The 19,715-nt window shown below is 42.2% G+C and overlaps 1 protein-coding gene across 7 annotated transcripts in view; it reads right to left on the bottom strand.

Annotated features, from left to right (window-relative positions):
• The window catches only part of CNOT1 (CCR4-NOT transcription complex subunit 1), a 103,189-nt gene that overhangs the window by 76,961 nt on the left and 6,513 nt on the right, over window positions 1-19,715 (bottom strand). For all 7 annotated transcript variants that reach the window (XM_055144987.1, XM_004600631.3, XM_055144989.1 and 4 more), the window contains exon 2: window positions 3,885-4,157. In XM_055144987.1, coding sequence (XP_055000962.1) covers window positions 3,885-3,986 — 102 coding nt within the window. In that variant the 5' untranslated portion in view covers window positions 3,987-4,157. The remainder of the gene's footprint in view (window positions 1-3,884; window positions 4,158-19,715) is intronic.

Genomic DNA, 19,715 nt, shown 5'->3' with positions numbered 1-19,715 from the left:
CCTTGCATGCAGAAGACCCAGGCTAAATCCCTGTGACCACATGAAACCACCTAACCACCACCTGGAATAATCTTGAGCACAGTGCTGGAAGCAACTCCCACAAGAAAATAAGGGCTGAGGGGCCGGAGCGATAGCACAGCGGGTAGGGCGTTTGCCTTGCACGCGGCCGACCCGGGTTCGATCCCCGGCATCCCATATGGTCCCCCAAGCACCACTGCCAGGAGTAATTCCTGAGTGCAAAGCCAGGAGTAACCCTTGAGCATCGCTGGGTGTGGCCCAAAAAGCAAAAAAAAAAAAAAAAAAGAAAATAAGGGCTGAAGAGATAACTCAATGGACTGGAGCTTATGTTTCCTATGCAGGAGTCCCCAGTTCCATTTCTGGTACTGCATAGTACTTGGAGCACAGTAGAAATTACCTCTGAGCACTGAGCCAGGAGTAACCCACTCATGGCATATACATACACACAACACACACAACACACACACACAAAGCAGCATTTAAGGATTTGATAAAGAATGAGTTTCAAGATACATTGGTAAACTGGAAAAAAAAAAATTAAGGGCAGAGATAATGTAGTAGTAGCATCCTACAACTCCAACAATGATGCAAGGGAGACTTTGAAGCAGTGGGGCTGTTAGGTTACAATCCCTTCCATGACCCCATATGCCTAAGTGGAATCCCAGCAAGTCAGTTATAAGGGCTCTCCAATGCTGAGATTCCTGGTAAGCACCACAGCTAACTTTTGTGAAGATAATCATCATGAAAGCAAAGAAAAAAATTTTAAATAATAACGTTCAGATCAAGATGTAGAAGAGTATACAGCTATAGAAAATGATGGAAAATATTTATTATTTACTACAAGGAAGGGCAATTAAGAAATAGTCAACAGGGCGATGGATGGTGGCTCCAAAGGGCTAGAGAACATACTATGCATACCTGCTTCTATATGGTCACTGAACATGTCTTGCCACAATGGTAGGTGGAGATGAAAAGAAAGAAGAGGAGAACTAATAGTATGGATAAATATATTAAGTAAACTTAAAAACTAAATCACAGAGGAGGCCAGTGTGGCAGTACAGCCGGGAGGGCATTTGCCTTGCATGCAGCGAAATGCGGGTTCAATCCCTGGCATCCTATACGATCCCCAAACACTGTCAGGAGTGATTCCTGAGTGCAGAGCCAGGAATAAACCCTGAGCATTTAGGTGTAACCCAAAACTGCAAAATAAATTAAATAAATCATAGGGGCCAGAGAGACAGTACAGAGCATAGGGTGCCTGCCTTGCATCGACCTGACACTATAGGTGTGTCTACACATATAGATCAAATATATATATGGAACAAAAGGAAAGAGAGAACAAAAGGGAATGAATGCCCTGTCACAGAGGTGGGGTGGGGCGGGGTGGGAAGGATACTGAGTTCATCGGTGATGGAGAATGGGCACTGGTGGAGGGATGGGTTCTTGAAATGTGTAAATCTGTAACTGTACCCTCACGGTGATTCACTAATAAAAAAAAAAAAATAAAAAGAAAATATCAAATTCTCCAAACTCACGATCAAAGTTCACAAAATTGAAAACGATAAATGCATCATTACAACTATTATTTTCAATTACACGCACACATATAATGCTGGGGCCATGCCTGATGGTAGTCAGGGGCTATTCCTGGCTCTGTATTCAGGAATGACCCCTAGTAATGCTTGGGGGACTGCATGTTGTGCCAGGGATTCATGGGACAAAAAAGCAAGTGTCCTGTACTCTCTAGCCCTTGAATTATATTTTAACTTGAAATAAATAACCATATTGCTATTTCTACTTTTAGGGGAAATTAAGAGTAAGCCACACAGGTAAAAAAGAAAAATAAAGCGTAATTTGCAAGCCCAAAAAAAAAAGTGGAACAATCACTAAAATATGGGCTACTATTTAACTTTCATAAATATTTAATAAAGTATTACACAAATGGCAAGCCTACACTTGAGAAAAGTAACTTTGGGGCAAAGACTGAACAGACATTCCTCCAACTATGGTAAGATGCTCGTTATTAGAAAAGATACTGATTCATACCCACTAGAATGACTAGAAGTAAAAAGATACATAACAAGTATATCTAAGGATAGAAAGAAATAAGAAGGGCTGGAGTGATAGCACAGCGGGTAGGGTATTTGCCTTGCATACTGTCTACCCACGTTCGATTCCCAGCATCCCATATGGTCCCCTGAGCACCGCCAGGAGTAATTCCTGAGTACAAAGCCAGGAGTAACCCCTCTGCATCGCCAGTGTGACCCGAAAAGCAAAGAAAAAAAAAGAAAAAAGAAATTAGAGCCCTCATGCACTATTCACACACATGAAAATAATGATTTGTTAAACAGTGACAGTACTTCAAAAATTACCACATACATGGGGCTGGAGCAGTAGCACAGCGGGTAGGGAGTTTGCCTTGCAGGAGGCCAACCTGGGTTGATTCCCAGCATCCCATATGGTCCCCTGAGCACTGCCAGGGGTGATTCCTGAGTGTAGAGCCAGGAATAACCCCTGTGCATTGCCAAGTATGACCCCAAAAAGAAAAAAAAAAAAAAACCCATATACAATTCTATTTTACATATAAATAATAAAATTTAGAATTCAGCCCAAACCTTATAACTGAGTGGTGAAAGTCACACTTTATACAGAGTGAAAACAGCCTAAATATTTATCAACTGGTAGATAAAAAAAATAAAATAAATATCCACACAATCATGAAGAAGAAAATAAGATATATGGTCCCAACACTGCATGCTTTGTTTTGGAACTATACTTGTCGGTGCTCTGGGATCACTCTTGGCAGTGCTGAGGGTTTCACTTTCAGTGACTGGGATTGAACAGCACTAGCAAGGACAACAACCCCTGTACTATGACTTCAACCCCTGAACTATCTTTAATATCAATCTCTGCTGTTTTATGAACTAGAAATCCCAAGAAACTGGGACTGTGTTTCAAAGGGGTCCAAAGATGCGATGCTGCTCAGACCCTTGCGCAGGGATTTCCCAGGCCACACTTGGCAACGCTGGAGTGGTCATGAAATATGTGGTATGACACAGGAACAATGAGGTCCATACACCTTAAACTTTATTTTCCCTCCATGCCCTAACATGAACAAACAAAAAAATTCCAGAACTTTAAAAACACAAAAGAGAGGCCAGAGTAATAATACAACAGATAGGGTATTTGCCTTACACTCAGCTGACCAGGGTTTGATCCCTGTCATCCCATATAGTCCCTAAGCACCTAGGAGTGATTCCTTTGTGCAGAGCCAGGAGTAACCCCTGAGCACTGCCAGGTGTCGCCCAAAATCATAAATAATAAAGATTCTTATAGAGGGGCTGGAGCAATAGTGCAGCAGGTAGGGCACTTGTGTTGCATGCAGTCAACCTCTAGTTCAATCCCCAGCAGGTTCATAGCGTTCACCAGACCTGCCAGGAGTAATCTTTATAAACCCCAAGGACAGCAAAAGGTAGACCCAAAACCAAAAATAAAATTAAATTATAGAAAAATGTAGATCTGCAATCCTAAGAGGACACATTTAAAATGCAATCTCTTAAACATATGTTAAAGATAAAAATACTTGAGGGGGGGGCTGAACAGCGGGTAGAGTGTTTGCTTGCACGTAGCAGACCCGGGTTCAATCCCCAGCATCCCGTGTGGTCCCCTAAGCACCGCCAGGAGTAATTCCTGAGTGTAGACCGGGAATAACCCCTGTGCATCGCCCGGTGTGACCCAAAAAGAACAAAAAAATACCTGAAGAGCAAAGGTTACTTTTCAGAAACATTAACTCATAGAAATTGTGAACATCTTTTGACTGCACATGGATTGACTTAATGGTACTTGTCTGTTACTAGTTTACTTACATGCTGTATTTCCTGCTGGCTGGCTCGGTAGTTTTTCTTGGTTAAATTGTCCACCAGGTAGCTGATTTGAGACAAGGCCAGCGAGAGCGAGTCAAGATTCATTGCTGGTTGGGGCGGAAGCAGGCGGCCGAGCCCGGCGCAAAATCACCATTATTCCCCTTTAGTCACCTCAGAGGCAGGTTAATGCTTTCTTTGTAATTAGCCTATATCTGGTGCCTGTATTATGTCTTCACTTCTTTACCAGGGGTCTTATTCTGTTCTGAAACATGGCACCTGCAAAAAAATAAAAAAATATATATTTTTAAATGTCATTTCTTTGCTGGAGGAAAAAAGGATCAATAACCTACATCCTTCAGTCTTAGTACCTAAAATACCAAAAAGGACCCTGTCTATAAATCATTTACAAGATCCCATTCATTTACTTTCTTCATTAAGCACTAATATGGGGGAGGGGGCTCAGCCACACCTAGCTGTGCTTCTGGGGAAGCATGCAGTAAGTACTAGGATTGACTGTATGTAAGGCAAGCACTCTCACCCCTGTACTATCTCTGAAGCTCTAAATACTACTTAAGGATTAGGAAAACTGGATTACAGGGTGTGGCACATTTGAGTGGCTGATTTAATCGCTAGGACTTCACAATTCAAATTCACCTCTTCACGTTTTAAAGCTTTTTTGCATGGGGGGGGGCGCCAGGTTAGAGCGGGTAGGGTGTTTGTCTTGCACGAAGCGGACACAAGTTTGATTCCCAGCATCCCATATGGTCCCCTGAACACCGCCAGGAGTAATTCCTGAGTGCATGAGCCAGGAGTAACCCCTCTGCATCGTTGGGTGTGACCCAAAAAGCAAAAAAAAATAATAAAAAATAAAGCTATTTGCTGGGGTGCCGGGTAATGGGTGAGACTCTGGGAACAATGGTAGTGGAAAATGTTCACTGGTGGGAGGATGGGTGCTAGAGCATTGTATGAATGAAACATATGCATTCAAGTTTGTAACTATTTCATGATAACTTATTTAAAAAAAAAAAAAGCAATTTGCTAGAATAATTCAAAAAGGGAAAAAGTCCAATGCTGCAATACAAGAGGGGGCACCCAAATAACTTCAAACCCCTGGTTTGGCAAAAGAAGTATTTTTTTTTTTAAATTACACCCAGTCCTAGTTCAACAGTTGCTTCAATGCCCCAGCCAAGTTAATGTGGTGCCTATCTCCACCAACATCAGGATAGAAGGAAAAAGACACAAATAATGTTTGCACAAAAAGCATACAACGTATCAAATAATTAAATACACAGAAAACAATAGGGTTTTTTTTCTTATTGGGGATAGGTGGAGCTACACCCAACCTGACAGTGCAAGCAATGCAGTTTTTGCACTGAGAACTCTACCTTAACGGTGATAGGATGTGCTCTTAATAATTTTTACTTTGCAAACATTTACATTTGACAAACTCTGTTGTAATGAGTGTTAAAAGTTCATTTTTCACTGGTAATTATAACTATAAAAAGAAACTGCCAGAAAAATATCTACAAGCTGGCTGTGTTTTTACACACGTTGCACACAGAAGGCCCAGGTTCAATTCGAAGTACCACATGGTCCCCTTAGTACTGCTGGTTGACCCCTGAGTCCTGTTAGGTGAGGCCCAAAATCATTTTTTTTAACTAAAGTGTACATTATAAACAAAGCAAGAATTTTTAAATGAGGTTTGACAAAGGGTCTTTTAAATTTTTTATTTCTTTAAATATAAATATATAAATATTATATATCTGATAAAACATATACTGAATTATATAATGTAAATATTTATTTCCTTCTCATGGGGACCACACCTAGTGATGCTCAGGACTCCTAGCTCTGCACTCAGGGATCACTTATGATAGTGCTCGGGGGACCATATGAGGTTACCAGAAATGAAACCCAGGTTGACCACATGCAAAGAAAATGCCCTACCAGCTGTACTATCGCTACAGACCCTGAAGAGATTTTAAGAGATTCTAAGCATGGATACAATATTGGAAAAGCTCTTGGTCTAACAATTAAACCAATAAGCAACATGCTGAAAAAATTAGTTTATGCTCAAAGCTTAAGACCTTTTTAACATATAAAATTAACTCAATAGAAGCAACATGGGAGGGAGGGTGGCTCAGAGGTAGCAGAATGCGTATCTTCCAAGTGTGAGGTGCTTGGTTTAATTCCAGGCACCCCAAAAAGAGAAACCACATAGTGGAAAATGTGAAAAAGACTTAAATATCTGGATAGAAGATATGTATGCATTCGTGTGGTCAAAGTTGCCAGGTTCACTGATGATCATATAAATGAAAAGTTGATCTGAAGACATGAAGCAAAAAAGTTCAAATGCTGAAAGTGAAAAGGTTAGCTGCTTTTTGCTTTTTTTTTTTGGGGGGGGGGGTCACATCCAGCAATGCTCAGGGGTTACTCCTGGCTTTGAACTCAGGAATTACTCCTAGCAGTGCTTGGGGGACCATATGGAATACCGGGGATTGAACCCGGGTTGGCTTCGTGCAAGGCAAATGCCCAACCCACTGTGCTATCACTCCAGCCCCAAGGTGAGCTGCTTTGATTAATTAAGAAATGTTTACTGGCCTAGATCCAGGAAGGGGAATAAGGACAACAGCAAATCACTATGTACCAATAAATAAATCCAGCTGCTTGCCCAGAGTTGGGTAGGGGCTAAGAGTGGGTGGAAACGGGGGCCGGAGCGATAGCACAGCGGGTAGGGCGTTTGCCTTGCACGAGGCCGACCCAGGTTCGATCCCCGGCATCCCATTGGTCCCCCAAGCACCGCCAGGAGTAGTTCCTGAGTGCAAAGCCAGGAGTAACCCCTGAGCATCGCTGGGTGTGACCCAAAAAGAAAAAGAAAAAAAAAGAGTGGGTGGAAAGGGACTGGAGCAATAGTACAGCGGATATGGCATTTGCCTTGCACTCGGCCAACCAGGGCTCGATTCCCAGCATCATTCTGAGAACTCTCAGTTTTTCTTTCGGATGTCAAGGTGGGTAAACTCCCTCACCCACCATACTTCCAAGAAGCTCTAGCAGTCCCACCCACCATCCAAGTCACCCATCTTGATCTTGTTGATTCTTTTGCCCACCATAGACCTGAAAAGCATGTGCTGCTGCACGACATCTCCTGAAACAACAAAATGCTTTTTAAATTCTTATGCAGGGCCCCACCAACCCTGCAATCTGATAACAATGTTCATCTATTGATAGTAATATTGCAACTTTGTTATCTAATCACTTTTTTTTTTTTTTTTTTTTTTTTGCTTTTTGGGTCACACCCGGCGATGCACAGGGGTCACTCCTGGCTCATGCACTCAGGAATCACCCTGGCGGTGCTCAGGGGACCATATGGGATTGGGATGCTGGGATTCGAACCTGGGTCGGCCGCGTGCAAGGCAAACACCCTACCCGCTGTGCTATCACTCCAGCCCCTCTAATCACTTTTAATCCTAGAATTGCATCAATGGTTGCTGCTTTTCGTCCTACATTAAATTAAAAAAAAATTTTTTAAGAAAAAAATGGGGGGGCTGGAGAGATAGCACAGTGGGTAGGGCGTTTGCCTTGCACACGGCCGACCCGGGTTCAAATCCCAGCATCCCATATGGTCCCCTGAGCACGGCCAGGGGTAATTCCTGAGTGCAGAGCCAGGAGTAACCCCTGTGCATCGCCAGGTGTGACCCAAAAAGCCAAAAAAAAAAAAAAAATGTGGAAAAGAGATGAACAGAAACTTCTTCAAAGAAGAAATACAGGGGAAAGAGCAATAATACAGTGGGAAATGCATTTGCACTGCACAAAGCCAACCTGGGCTTAATCCCCAGCATCCCACACGGTCCTCCCCTGAGCACCACCTGGAGTAATTCCTACGTGCAGAGGTAGGAAAGAGTAACCCTGGAACACTGTCGGGTGTGACCCAAAAAGCCCCCCCCCCAAGAAAAGAAAAGAAAAGAAAAGAAAAGAAACAAATGGCCAAAAGCACATGAAAAAATGCTCTGCATAACTAATCATCACAGAGGTGAAAATCCAAACAATGAGATATCACCACACCATAGAGACTGGCACCCATCAAAAAATAACAAGTGCTGGTCTGGATGCAGGGAGAAAGGGACTCTCGTTCACTTCTGCTGGGAATATTGACTGGCCCAGCCTTTCTCGAGAACAATATGAACGTTGTGAAAAAAATCTAGAACTGATCTTCTATCTGACCAGCAACTCCACTTGTTGAAATATACCAAGGGCTCTAAAACAACATGGAGAAAATACATCTGCACCCTATGTTCCTTGCAGCACTATCCACAATAGCCAAAATCTGAAAACAATCTAAGTGTTCAAGAATAGATGACTGTGGGCCAGAATGATAGTACAACGGGTAGGGTAATATTTGCCTTGCACGAGGCTGACCCAGGTTCAATCCCTGGCATCCCACATGGTCCCCGGAGCATCGTCAGGAGTAATTCCTGAATGCATAGCCAGGAGTAATTCCTGAATGTATAGCCAGGAGTAAACCCCTGAGCATCGCCAGGTGTGACCCCAAAAGCAAAGGGAAAAAAATAGATGACTGGATAAATTATGATACATATACATAATGGAATATTACTCAGCCATAAGAAAAGATAAAGTCATGAAATGTGCTGCTACATGGAAGGACCTAGAGAGTACCATGCTGAGTGAAGTCAGGGGAAGAGTGTACAGAATGATCTCTCATATGCAGGATATAAAGACACATAATGGTGGAATAATGAATATTCAGACAGTGGAAACAAAGAACATGGGAACTAGTATTCAGTAGGAAACATGCCACTTGAAGGGGCTGGGGCATAGGACAGGGAGGGAACAACATCTGTGGTAAAGGGAAACATTCAACTGAGAGGAGGAGGAGGTGGTGCTGAATGGTGGTAAAATGTTATGTAAGAAGCCCTATCAGTAACAGTACTGTACCACAGTGCAAAACTTATATATTAAAAAAAAAAAAAGCCTCTTATAGAAGTGAACTGATGTGAGGGAAGCAAATGGGGTGGGTCATTGGTGGAGGAGGTAGATACTGGTGCAAGGATGGGTATTGTTAACACTGTATGACTGAAACCTAATCATAAATAACTAATTCATAATGACTAAAATAATTTTATGTATTTTTTAAATAAGTAATATATATATATATATTTTAAAATCTCAGGGCAGAAGAAATAGTATAGTTAAGGCATCTGCCTTACACACGGCCAACCTGGATTCAATCCAGGGCACCACACATGGTCCCTGGAGTCCCACCAGGAGTGATCCCTGAGCACCGCTGGGTGTGGCCCCCAAACAAGAAACAAAACAAAATTGCTAACAGAAGTCTAAAGAAATAAAACATGTGAGCATATACTTTGTATGCAGGAAGTCAGGATTCAATCTCTAGCACCACATGGTACCCCACTGATCTCAGAGTGACCCCTCAGCACGAGAAATCTAATAAAACGGCAGGCAGAGATGACACTATATGATGTTATCTCCATTATTTAATAAGTTACTTTATCAGTTGTTAATTATTAATCATAAATTATATGTAATTTTAACATTAGACTTATTACTAGTCAGTCCAACCTAAAGAATACCAAGCAGTTATAGTTTAGTGTTATCATTAAAAAAAAATCCATGACAGTGAAATACTTCAACTCTAAAAAGCATGATCCAATTTCATAAATACAATTTATGATTGTTTGTGCAGAGCTTTAAAAAAATAAGGTCTGAGGGGACTAGAGAAATAGTATAATGGGAAGAGCACTTGCCTTCATGTATCTGACCCAGGTTTAATTCCTGGCATCCCATTTGCCACCCCCACACCACTGCCAGGAGTAAATTCCTGAGTGCAGACCCAGGAGTTACCCGTAAGTACCACCAGGTATCCTCCGACACCCCCCCAAAAAAAAGAATAAGGTCTCAATTAAGTCTTATTTCAGAGAGATTTTCACTCAGAGACAGCTTAACACGTTGCAGGGCTGATTCCTCCACACCACCAGGGAACAGGCTGTAGTTCCAACCAAACCAGCTTGGTGCACCACTGGGCATAAACCAAAAACAAAGAGTCTTAGAAATCTTCAGAATTTCAGAAATTATATGCACAATACTATTCACTGTAGCATTAACTATGATAGCCAGAGCAGATGACCATGTATGACGAAAGTTAAACCATGTATTTTAAAGTTATTAAACACCAATTCCTAGATATATTGCTTCTATACACGCACATATATACATAGTTACTTTTGCAAAAATAAATAGAACAAGAGGAACCACAGATGGGGGCTGAGGAAAGAAGGCCAGGTTCAATTGCAGGCACAACATATGGTACCCTCAAGAACACCAGGAGTGATCTCTGAGCACACAACCATGAGTAAGCCCTGAGCAGGGCTGGATATGGCCCAGAAACCAAAACAATAAAACACAGAAAGACTTATTTTAACCCTAACACTAACCCAGAGTAAACTGCCCTTCAGCCCCCAAACTAACAACTAGCCAAATGACTCAATTTTCAGAACAGAAAAAAGGTAACACCTGGTACCTACACAAACCCACAAATACCTACACAAAAACACAAGTAGCCTCAGGATAATCCAATCATTTTAATGGGCCTGAAAAAGATAACTTCAAATTTTGAGAATAAGCAGAAAAAACTAACAACTGACACCTCCATAAACCTAACCTTAACTTTATAACATGTGGCTGTTCCAATCATTATACTGGACCTGATCCAGCAGCAGCAGAAACCTCTGAATTAGACCAAATTTCACAACTGATAAAAACAAATACTTTAAAATGGGAGTAGAAAGAATGTAGACAAAGAAACAAAAATTAAAATCCTATTATAATTTATATGTTTTTGACTTGAATCATACTGATTTTACATGTCTAAATTAAAAAAAAAAAAAAACTGAGGTTGAAGCAATAGTACAAGGTAAGGCATTTGCCTTTAAAGTGGCCAACCCAGGGGCTGGAGCGATATCACAGCGCACAGTGGGTAGGGCGACTGCCTTGCACGCGGCTGACCTGGGTTCGATTCCCAGCATCCCATATGGTCTCCAAAGTCTGCCAGGAGTCATTTCTGAGTGCAGAGTCAGAAGTGACCCCTGAGCACTGTCAGGACAAATAAAGTGGCCAACCCAGGTTTGATCCCCAGCAGCCCATATGGTCTAAGTCTGCCAGGAATCATTTCTGAGTGCAGTCAGAAGTGACCCCTGAGCCTGCTGGGTGTAGCCCAAAAGCAAAAGCAAAAAAAAAAAAAAAAAAAAAAAAAAGCAAAAGCAAAAAAAAAAAAAAAAAGAACTAAATTTAAAAACACAAAGAAAATAAGCCTGGGTGTCTCAGATTAACATAAAATACTGAAAAGCATTTTAGGGCTGGAGCAATAGTGCAACCAACAGTACCAAGTGTTTGCCACAGACAATGATTGGATCCCTGCCATCCCACATAATCTTCCAAACACCAGGAGTAATTCCTGAGCGCAGAGCCAGAAATAACCCTGAGCAGTGCTGAGTGTTGCCCAAAAACAAACCCCGCTCCCCTCGCTCCCTTGAAAAGAAAAGAGCGAGTGTCCTAAGGGATGAGCTGTACTCTCTCAGGCCTCACCAAAATAATATTTTTGCAACTATGTGTCTGTGATGATTGTGACTGTTAGACTTTTATGGCCATGGTTATTCTATAGTACCAACTCATTACACCCTGAAACTATGTTATCAGTCCCTTACATTTCAACTTTAAAAAAATTACAAATAGGGGATGGAGAAATAGTGCAGGTGTAAGGTGCTTGCCTTGCATGCTATAGACCTGGATTGGATCCCCAGAATCCCATAAGGCCCCCTGAGCACGTTTACAAGGAATTCCTGAGCAAAGCCAGGAGTAATTCCTAAACAATTTTTTGGGGTAGCCCAAAAAAATGAAACAAAATTTACAAGTGAAAATTTTGTTTTTAGTTTTTGGGTTACATCAGTAGTGCACAGGAGCTACTCACAGCTCTCAGTGCTCACCTAGTTGCACATAAGTAACATCTCTCATTTCCCAGCAGCTTTAGAACAGAAAAGTGCCAAGGACTGAACCCAAGTCTCCTAATGCAAAGTACGCACTCTACTACAGCCCGCTCCAGAGCTCTTCAACCCGATAGTAAATCATTTTCTAAAATGAATTCAGAACAAAACTAGGGGTCAGATAGAACAGGTAGGGCATTTGCCTTGCCACGGCTAACCTGGATTCAACCCCAGCAGCACTATGAACTTCCTTGAGCACTGCCAGGAGTGATCGCTGAGTACAGAGCCAGGAGTAAACCCTAAGCACCACTGAATGTGCCCCAAAACAAAAACATGAAATAGAAAAACTTACCAAAAGACAGCTGTTAGGAAATGAGAGATGTTATTTATGTGCAACTAATAATTAAGTCCTGGAGTTGTAATATACAATACGGTGACGACAGACAACAAAATTATACTATAAACATTAAACTTGCTAAGAGATTAGGTGTGTCAACTGCCCTAGCACTAGAATAAAAAGTTACCTGATGCCATAGGGTCAGTAGTTAACATTAAAATTGCAATCATAATGAACATAAATCTATCAAATTACTGTTGTACACCCTTCAGCTTGACAATGTTATCTCAATTACATTTCAATAAATAAAAATAAAAAGGGTTGGGCTGGAGCAATAACACAGCGGGTAGGGTGTTTGCCGTGTACGCGGCAGACCCAGGTTCGATTCCCAGCATCCCATATGGTCCCCTGAGCACCACCAGGAGTAATTCCTGAGTGCAGAGCCAGGAGTAACCCCTGTGCATTGTCAGGTGTGACCCAAAAAGCAAAAATAAATAAATAAATAAAAGGGTCAGATGGGGCTGGAGAGATAGCAGATAGGGCACTTGCCTCAAAAGGGACCCAGGTTTAATTCCTGACATTACATATGATCCCTCTAGACCACCACAAGTGATTCCTTGGTCTAAAGCCAGAAATAACCCCTGAGCACTGCCAGGTATGACCCAAACACACACCCCCAAATGGGGGAGGACAGACCCAAACACACACCCCCAAATGGGGGAGGAGTACAGTAGGTAGGGCGCTTGCCTCTTACTTTGCATGTGGCTGACCCAAGTTCCATCCCGGCATTCCATATGGTTCCCTGAGAACGGTCAAAAGTTAATTCTTGAGTGCAGAGCCAGAAGTAACCGCTGAGTAGTGGCAAGTGTGGCACAAAAACAAAGCAAAAAAAAAAAAAAAGGATCCAGAGAGATAATAGAGTGTGTAGGACATTTGCCTGGCACTTAGCCAACTCAAGTTTGATCCAAGCACCTGAGCACTGCTGGGTGTGGTAAAGTTCCAGAAATGACATCCCAAGTGCAATGTGTTCATCTACCTGCTAGTTCTTTTGTTTGTTTTTTGTTTTGGGGCCACATCCAACAAAACTCCTGGCTCTGCACTCAGGAATTCTAGCGATATTCAGAGAACCATATGGGATGTCAGGGATCAGACCTGGATTGGTCTCATGCAAGGCAAGCACCCTACCCACTGTACAATCATCTCTCCAGCACCAGCTACTGGTTCTTGGTGTGGAAAAAGAATAAAGGTTCTGGGGCTAGAGCGATAGCACAGCGGGTAGGGCGTTTGCCTTGCACACGACCGTTCAAAGCCCAGCATCCCATATGGTCCCCTGAGCACCACCAGGAGTGATTCCTGAGTGCAGAGCCAGGAGTAACCCCTGTGCATCTCCAGGTGTGACCCAAAAAGAAAAAAAAAAAAAAAGAATAAAGGTTCTTTGGGAATAGACATTTTCCAGGAGTCTAAACTAAGAAATATGAAATGAGTCTGGGTCATCTTGTGACCAAAAAAAAAAAAGACTCGGGAAATATATAAGAACTTAAACAATTAAGGTTTAGAGAGACAGTACAACTGATAAGACTTGCCCTGCATGCAGCAAACCTAGGTTCAATCCTTAACATCCCATATGGTCCCCCAATCCCCTCCTGGAGTGATCCCTGTACAAGAGCTAAAGGGAGGGACAGAGCAATAGTACAGCAGGTAGGGCACTTACCTTGCACTGCAAAGTGTAAATGCTAAGAACTTCGGAGTGGCAAAAAAAAAAAGAACCAACTAAATAAAGTCTCACTAGACTCCCAGAAATGTGGCTTAATAGTAGAGCACTGCATTGCAAGTGTGAGAAGACTACACAATTCCTGGCATCACCTTAACATGCCAACACCCCACATGCCAAGCATATTATCAGTAAGGTGTCGCTACTGTAATCCCCAGCATTACAATAATGTGTCATCTCCAGCACATGGAAACTGTGAGCACTGCCACAAATGTGTCTAATCAAATGAGCACTGTATAGATCTGACCCTGATCATTCCAACAGTGAAACAGAGGACAAGGGGGAAAAAATATTTTCCAGCCCTTTAAGGTATCTCCCCAGCCCCAAAGGCATTTGACTTTTGAAAAGTTTTTAAAGTCGATTTCCTGACTGAAAGAGGTCAAGCTGAGAATTCACTTTTCTACAACCAAGTAAAAGTTTACAACATCATTCTATCCAACATGAACACTACACTCACACATTGTTTGAAACATGACAGAATGACAGAAGAACTTAACTTTTACTTAACTTTAATCTTAGCATAAATAATGAGATGGAAGGTAGACATGGATGTTGAGCACCATATGGACTAACTGTAAATTCCTATCTAGAAAGAACCAAAAACCCAATTTCATTTCATTTCATTTCCTTCCTTCCTTCCTTCCTTCCCTCCCTCCCTCCTCCCTCCCTCCCAATCTAATTTCCTTAAGAGTTTACTATTTCCTAAGGAACTTCATGATTAAACAATTTTTTTTTTCCTGCTTTTTAGGTCACACCGAGGCACTGGGTCACTCTGCACTCAGGAATTACCCCTGGCGGTGCTCAGGGGATCTTATGGGATGCTGGGAATCAATCCCGGTCTGCCCTGTGCAAGGCTGTGCTACCACTCCAGCCCTAAACACCAATTTAAAACACAATACTCAGCTTGATTATTTATTGTTCCTTTCAAAGATAGGAATCCTGGGCCAGAGAGATAGTACAGAAAGCAAAGCACTTTTTTTTTTTTGCCTAGGGCTGATCTGATCTCCAACACCTTATCTGGTCCCTGAATGTGTGCCAGAAGTAACCCCTGACTACAGTCAGGAGAAAGCCCTGAGCACCTCTGGTGTGTGGAGGGGGGGAGGAAGAGGAAGGAGCACCCACAAAGACAGGGATCGTGTATTTATAAAGTTCCAATACATTCATGTAAAGATGTTGGCTCACATTAAAATCTTAGTTATAGCTACTAACCTATGGAAGTATAACAATAGAACTTACTCCAAAAATTTGACCTATTTCAGTAGTAAACCGACAACTGAGGAAGTTTTTATCTGACTTTACAGATAAATAATGCAGTTAATAAGTAGCAGAATTTATAACATCCAACAACTAGGCAGTATAAGATGCTTAAAATTTTAAGAACCTGGGGCTGGAGTGATAGCACAGCGGGTAGGGCGTTTGTCTTGCACGAGGTCAACCCAGGTTCAATTCCCAGCATCCCATATGGTCCCCTGAGCACCGGAGTGCAGAGCCAGGAGTGATGCACAGGAGTGACCCCTGTGCATCGCTGGGTGTGACCCAAAAAGCAAAAAAAAAAAAAATCAAGCTCCAAGATGTATTGAAATCACCTCCTGTCTTTCATCTATTTTCAAGAATAATACTAATTCATCTTTCCTTCCTTAATAGTATTATGAAGTCAAGCAGTATAGAAAAACAGAATATATGTAAGACTAAGGTAGGAAAAATCTAGTCAGATCTTGAACTAAGAAAATCATCTCATTTTTGGGGAATTCAACCCCCTAAAAGTTTAGGTTGGGAAAGTAGTATAAGAGGTAAGGAACTCACCTTGCATGCAACTGACCATGACTTGCTCCCCAGCACTGGAGATTCCCTGAGAATCACCAGGGGGAGCCCTGAACACAAGAAGGAGTAAACTCTGAGCACAGCCAGATCCAGCACAAAAATTAAAATAAAATTCAAAGCTTATAATTACCTATAAGATGTCAACCAAAAATAGTAATGAAAGATGGTAACAGAATAAGTACACATAGTTTCAAGAAAACAATCCGCCCTTAAAGAATGAAAACAGGCATACTGTTTTCTAAGAATGCAATAAATGAAACATTATTAAACTGCAATTTAGGGCAATTGTCTATTTACTACTGACAATGGGAGAATCCTTACTCATTATGAAATGGACTGGTATACATGCTCTGAATATTGCAGGCCCGAGTTCAATCTCTGGAACCAGATGGATCCCTAAACAGACCTGGGAATAGCCTCTGAGCACAACTGGGTGTGACCCAAAAATCATAAAAAATAAATATAAATGAGGCAGAAAACATACAAGGCAGCAGCACATGGTTCAAATAAGTGAAACTTGCCAAGAGGAATGTAAGGAACCAATTTTGCTTAGAAAAAATACTTATAGGCAGTACATACATTTAAGTCTGAGCAAGAATAATGGATGTTTTTGTACAAACAATTGACATTCCTGATAAGAAAGGCAAAGATGTTCTGAGGAACCACTATGTAACAGTTTTGTTTTGGTTTTTTACTACAACAGGTCCTCACTAATGTTGCTTTATTTTAAATCACTGTAAGTAACTGTTGCTGACAAAAATATAGGGCTGTGCTTTGTTTGCCTATTTTCTCCAGATACTCCAGTTTCCTCCCACATCTCAAAGCTGTGCATTAAGGTTCACATTAATGCAGTTGAGACATTAAGGATATCTCAACTGTTCCAGGATAAGTGAGAAAATGTGTGTGCACAAACTCACACACTACAACAGAATGAGAAGTTGTACTGGGTTGCTTCCTATCTTGAACCCTGCACTGCTGGAGAGGTTACAAGCCATCCAATGCCTGAACAGAAGTGGTTTGGAAAATGATTGACAATTCAGTAATTAACACTCTAAGTGCATTGGGATGTTGGGACTGAATCCAGGTTGGCTGCAGGCAAGGCAAACGCCCTATCCACTGTACTATCTCTCTGGCCCCACAAAATTATTTTTTTTTTAGTGTAGACTCATAAGTTACCCCTTTGTTTCAGACTCCTAGTCTTTCTGGCAGTAGCTTTTAAAACTAATATCCATTATATTTTTCTCATTTGTTTGCAGGTTTATCTAAAAGTAGGTTATCTTTATTTAGTATGTGATTGGGTTTTTTTTCTGTCTGAAGATACTAAAAAATCTTGACATAAAAATTTACAATAATCATGCTCCCAGACCCTCCCTCTTTCACACTAAACAAAAGAAAAGTTCTTGCCTATTCCGGTCACCACTACCACCATTCTTTAAAATTTATTTTTCTGTGGTGTTGGGTTGAATCTGGAGACTCACACATGTGAGGCAAGTGCTCAACTGCTGAGGCACATCGTATCAGCAAGCAGCAATCTGGGTTCATTCCCCGGCACACATATAGTATCCACAAGCACTTCTAGAAGTGATACCTAGGCACAGTAATGTGCGTGTCCTACCCTCCAAAAATGTCTTTTTACTTAACACTGGCAGGGGCCAAAGAGATAGTACAGCAAGTAACATACTTGCCTTGCATGCAATGGATCCAGGTTGAATCCCTGTGACCTATATTAGTTCCCCACCACTGCCTTGAGTTATCTTTAAGCAAAGAGCCAGGAATAAATTCTGGGCATCACAAGCTATGGCGAAAAACCAATTAAATTAACACTACATTTCAAACTTGTAGTACTGTAGCACTGTCGTCCTGTTGTTCATTGATTTGCTGGAGCGGGCACCAGTAACATCTCCATAGTGAGACTTGTTACTGTTCTTGGCAAATCGAACATTTCAAACTTTGGACCTACAAATTCAAGGTGACTATATGAAAGGGAAAGTGCTGATTTGGGGTTTATTTGGGTTTTTTTGGGCCACAGCAGATGTTGCTCACAATTTACTCCTGGCTCTGCACTCCGGAATGACTCCTGATGATGATCAGGGACCGTATGGGACGCTAAGGACTGAACCTGGCCACATGCAAGGCAATCATGCTAACCACTGTACTCTCTGGCTCTAAAAGTGCTGGTCTGGGGCTGGAGCCATAGCACAGTGGTTAGGGCATTTGCCTTGCACACAGCCAACCTGAGTTCGATTCCCAGCATCCTATATGGTCCCCTGAGCACTGCCAGGAGTGATTCCTGAGTGCAGAGCCAGGAATAACCCCTGTGCATTGCTCGGTGTGAGCCCCAAAAAATAAAAGTGCTGGTTTGGGGCAGTGAGGGTGGGGGTACCACGCCCAACAATGTTTAAGGCTTATTCCTGACTATTAGGAATCAAGTGGTGGATTTGATTCTTAAGCAGAGCGGACTCGGGATACCATATGGAGTGCCTGGGATTGAACCCTGATCAGCCACACACAAGGTAAGTGCCCTGACCTCTGTACTATAGCCCCAGCTCCAAAAGGCTGTAATCTTAATAGTGAAACAATAAGATTAGGAGCTGGAGAGAATACAGCATGTAAGGTTGATTTCTTTTTCTTTTTTTTTTTTTGGGCTTTTTGGGTCACACCCAGCGATGCACAGGGGTTACTCCTGGCTCTGCACTCAGGAATCACCCCTGGCGGTGCTCAGGGGACCATATGGGATGCTGAGATTTGAACCCGGGTTGGCCATATGCAAGGCAAATGCCCTACCTCCTGTGCTATCACTCCAGCCCCGTAAGGTTGATTTCTGAGTACAGAGCTAGGAGTAAGCTCCAAGTAACACCCGGAGTGATCCAAAAACAAACAAAAAACCACTAAGATGATATTTTCCAAAATATACTTTCATTTCATTCTACATTTCATATAATTAGTTTGACACCACAGAAAACTTCTTGCAGAGTTTAACATCTCGCTGAACATTTTCGGAATTCTAACAACTACAATAAAATTTGCCAAGATTAATTTTACAATGGAGATTTAATTTTGATGAGCTTAACAACATTTAAGAAATGGGACCTGGAGAGAGTACAGCGGATGATGTGCTTGCCTTGCACCCAATCAACAGGGGTTCATTGCTGGCACCACACATGTTCTCCGCCAAGATTGATTCCTGAGTACATGTCGTCAAAAAATAAGGGGCTGGAGGGGCTGGAGCAATAGCACAGCAGGTAGGGCATTTGTCTTGCACACAGCCTACCCGGGTTCAATCCCCAGCATCCCATATGGTCCCCTGAGCACCACCAGGAGTAATTCCTGAGTGTGGACCCAAGAGTAACCCCTGAGCATCGTTGGGTGTGACCCAAAAAGCAATAAAATAAAATAAAATAAAATAAAATAAAATAAAATAAAATAAAATAAGGGGCTGGAACGATAGCACAGCGGGTAGGGCGTTTGCCTTGCACTTGGCCGCCCCAGGTTCGATTCCCAGCATCTCATATGGTCCCCCGAGCACCACCAGGAGTAATTCCTGAGTGCATAAGCCAGGAGTAACCCTTGTGCATCACTGGGTGTGACCCCAAAAGCCCCCCCCCCAAAAAAAACAAACCAATAAAATAAAACAGGAAATGCTCTGCTCCTTAATAGGTAGTACTCAGGGTACTGTGTGGTGCCAGGGACTCCTGTGCTCCAACAGTACACAGCAAGTAGTGAGAGTTTACCTTGCATGGGGCCAACCATGTGTTCAACCCTCGGTGTCCTATATGATTGGTTCCCTGAACCGTGGAGTAATTCCTGAGTTCAGGGCCGGGAGAACCTCTGAGCATGCTGGGTATGGCCCAAAGGAGAAGACGACCCACAAATAAACAAAAGTATGCACT

Source organism: Sorex araneus, chromosome 8 (assembly GCF_027595985.1).
Source record: "Sorex araneus isolate mSorAra2 chromosome 8, mSorAra2.pri, whole genome shotgun sequence".
NCBI lineage: Eukaryota > Metazoa > Chordata > Mammalia > Eulipotyphla > Soricidae > Sorex > Sorex araneus.
The sequence above is the reverse complement of the archived record's forward strand: the minus strand, read 5'-3'. Positions and strand labels throughout refer to the sequence as shown.